Genomic DNA, 3,665 nt, shown 5'->3' on the forward strand with positions numbered 1-3,665 from the left:
ATGCAATGTTACAACTCAACCCAGTAGCATGCAATGTTACAACTCAACCCAGTAGCATGCAATGTTACAATTCAACATAGTACCATGCAATGTTAAAACTCAACACAGTACCATGCAATGATACAACTCAACCCAGTAGCATGCAATGTTACAGCTCAACCCAGTAGCATGCAATGTTACAATTCAACATAGTACCATACAATGTTAAAACTCAACACAGTACCATGCAATGATACAACTCAACCCAGTAGCATGCAATGTTAGAGTGGGCACAAATAACTCAAACCAGTACCATGCAATGTTACAACTCAAACCAGTACGATGTAATGTTACAACTCAAACCAGTACCATGCAATGTTTTAGGGTTTTGTTACAGTGAGCACATACAACTCAACATAGTACCATGCAATGTTACAACTCAACATAGTACCATGCAATGTAACAGTGGGCACATACACCTCAACATAGTACCATGCTGTTACAACTCAACATAGTACCATGCTGTTACAACTCAACATAGTACCATGCAATGTTACAGTGGGCACATACAGCTCAACATAGTACCATGCAATGTTACAACCCAGTACCATGCAATGTTACAACTCAATATAGTATCATGTAATGTTACAACTCAACCCAGTGCCGTGCAATGCTACAGTGGGCACATACTTGCGGCGAAGGCCATACGCGATGCTCGCACTTGCATTCGTTTGTCCGGAATAGTCGCCTGCAATCGGGTCAGCGCCGACGCCAAATAAGCGATGAAGTAAGTGCCATTGGCTTGGTTAATGCTATTTGTACGTCAAGGCTTGTACAGAGAAAGTGTTGTGAGGGGGTTATGGAGGAAGATGTATATAGGGTTAAAGGTGTTGGAAGGTGTAGCCCACATGTCATGGTACTGCGGAAGAAGAGTGACCCCTCAGTAGTGTGCCTGTAAGACTATATATATATATATACTTGTTATAAAGACTGCTGGCCTTGCCAATGGGCTGAACAATAGGGAGCTTGAGCAGTTCACACATTAAGTGAAAACAGCAACATCTCTTATACGCAACATTGCCGCATATTGAATTAACTAGGCAGCTAGTATGACCTTCTAAGTGACGACAGATATATACCCAGAAACCAGCAAGTAATCCCCGACGCGCGAGTAAAGCTGCATTCAGAAATACTCACTAAGCACATCCACGTACTGCGTCCACAAGCACACACACGCATCCACCTACTGCGTAAACACAATCACACACTCCGTGTAGCAAACGTCCGTCACTCACTCAGAGCGCACTGATCACAGTGTAGTCATGGATGAGGAAGCGCACCTTATCACACTCGCTGAGACAGTCGGTGAGTTTGCTGATCTGTTTGTTGAAGCGAGAGATGGCTCCTTCATCGGCATCCTGTTTGACCTCTGCCTCCTCCACTTCACCCTTGCACCCTTTGGCGTGCGCATACGAGCGATGAGTCGCAGCCCAATGCGGGCGAGAGGGGGGAGAGAAGTATAGTGTTCAATCAACGGTACATATGATAGTGAACGAACACAACCGATGAAGTACACAGGAGAACATGTTTGGATGAGAAATAAATACAGAAGTGAACATGTTTGCATGAGAAATAACTTAGTCTGATCCACGGTGCATATTCAAGGGTGCTTATGATGGTAGACCCATATACACAACCTATGGGCCAATGAACACAACGCACAGGATGCATACCCCATGCACTACACAAGACAACACGTTTGCGTGAAACATGACTTAAATACAACGACCCGGCCTGTTCTAATTGCAAATTGTACATTTGATTGTTGCACTCGACGTACGCACGAGCAGAAAGAAAGTAGTCCAAGACTACGACCCCCAGAAGAGTACGGAAACTTGGGCTGATTTTCGGTGCAAATCATAACCACTGTAGTGACTTGAGTCGGTCCTACACTTAAATAAACTTAGTAGGGTGCCAGCAGGACAAGAAGATAGGGTACACTGTGCACAACTGGATTCAAACTCCGCCTACCAATACGAACGACACTTCTCAAACGCTCAACACACACACCCCGGAGAAGTGCCCAAACAAAGCACTACCCCCTGCCACACTTCGAGCATAGCTACCTATGATAGAGTGTAATGATGTAATTGCTCAACCTGTCAATGTCAGTCAGTCGTGGAAGTGCATGTGAAACCCACCTCCATCTCGACACATCGAACACAACTAATGCATCACTCACTGACACACGGGCACCAGTACTGACACAGGCCAAACCCACACATTGCAGAGAACAGGCCAACTCCCGCCCAACCGGTCCCACTTACGGGTGCAGGTGAGTTGGCCTGGATTGTTGAAGTCCATGAGTTCACCCACATCCAGGGCTGAGTACTTCATGTCGCACGCGGGGCAATGGTAGCCCTGGTTGTCCTTGCGGGTATTGGCCTTTGTTTCGAGCATTTTACCTACACGATCCACTTTCCATTTGGCCATGTTGACCATCTTCTCGTAGTCGATGTAGTACCAGTTGGCGGGTTTCCGCGGTGCCTTGTTGTACCTGAACGGACATTGTGTGGAGAAGAGTGCGTGTTTATATGCCCGCGATAAAAGAAAAATGCAACAACACTGAAAAAGGGTACCCAATGACGAATGCCTGCCATCCGAATTACATGGGTACTTAATATTAAACCCTTACGGTAGGAAAACATGCGCCCTACCTTCAATTAACGGCTATATCAACATTTGTGTGTTTATGTATCATACATATTCTCTTCTGCATTTGCGTATGCGTATTATATATATTCACCTATACATTTGCGTATCTATGTGTTATATATATCCTCTCGTACGTATATACATATCATATATATTGTCTCATACATTTGCGCATATCTCGTATATGTATTATGTATATTCTCTCATACTTAGGTCTACATCAGAATTGAGGTTCTTTGACTATAGTCTGGAAGACTACTCCCAATGATATAGTACACATCCGACTACATTGACACAGTTTCCTAACTAGTTTACATAGGAAGTGCGTTGGACAACAATGACACAGCGACCAGAACGGGAGGGTGGGGTACAGAATAGGACAGTTACAATAAACATCGCGTGGGAACAAAAATACACTCGACAAAATATGAGTCGAAAACCATGTGCGTCTTTAACGCAATCAGCTTGTATGCTACACACTTACTACGTGTACCATTCATAGCCATATGATATGCCTAACAAACAAGCCCACGCACACACACACATACATGCGTGTACCATTCATAGCCACATGATATGCCTACGAATAGCATACATGCGTGTAAGTGGCATAGCATACATGCGTGTAAATACATGCGTGTAAGTGGCATGAGACGTACCGTGAGAATGTCTGTTGCTCTCGCGCAATTTCCTCCACCACATCACTTGAGATGACGCCACCGGCCACTAGATCACCCACTAACTTAGTAACCTACAACCCCAATACACAACAAAAGAACACCCGTGAGCACGACAGAATAGCGTAACTAGTCTCAAGTACGATACAGTGGTCAAACTTTGGACAATGTTAGTGTTGGCGTAATTGATACACATGCGGATATGTGTGTTCAGTATATGTATACATAACAAACATGCACGCAGCAGGGCTTCGAATGGGAAGTACTACGACAGGTTCAATGCATACGATACAA

General features: G+C 44.5%; 1 protein-coding gene across 1 annotated transcript in view; it reads right to left on the reverse strand.

The window, feature by feature from the left end:
- Positions 1–3,447, reverse strand: part of SARC_11358 (hypothetical protein) — a gene marked incomplete at its 5' end in the record, with an annotated part of 6,677 nt that extends 3,230 nt beyond the window's left edge. Inside the window, 4 exons of the mRNA XM_014294558.1 lie at positions 670–727; positions 1,320–1,435; positions 2,307–2,536; positions 3,354–3,447. Coding sequence (XP_014150033.1) covers positions 670–727; positions 1,320–1,435; positions 2,307–2,536; positions 3,354–3,447 — 498 coding nt within the window. The remainder of the gene's footprint in view (positions 1–669; positions 728–1,319; positions 1,436–2,306; positions 2,537–3,353) is intronic.
- Positions 3,448–3,665: the final 218 nt, after the last annotated feature.

This window comes from Sphaeroforma arctica, assembly GCF_001186125.1.
Source record: "Sphaeroforma arctica JP610 unplaced genomic scaffold supercont1.1646, whole genome shotgun sequence".
In the NCBI taxonomy this organism is placed as follows: Eukaryota; class Ichthyosporea; order Ichthyophonida; genus Sphaeroforma; species Sphaeroforma arctica.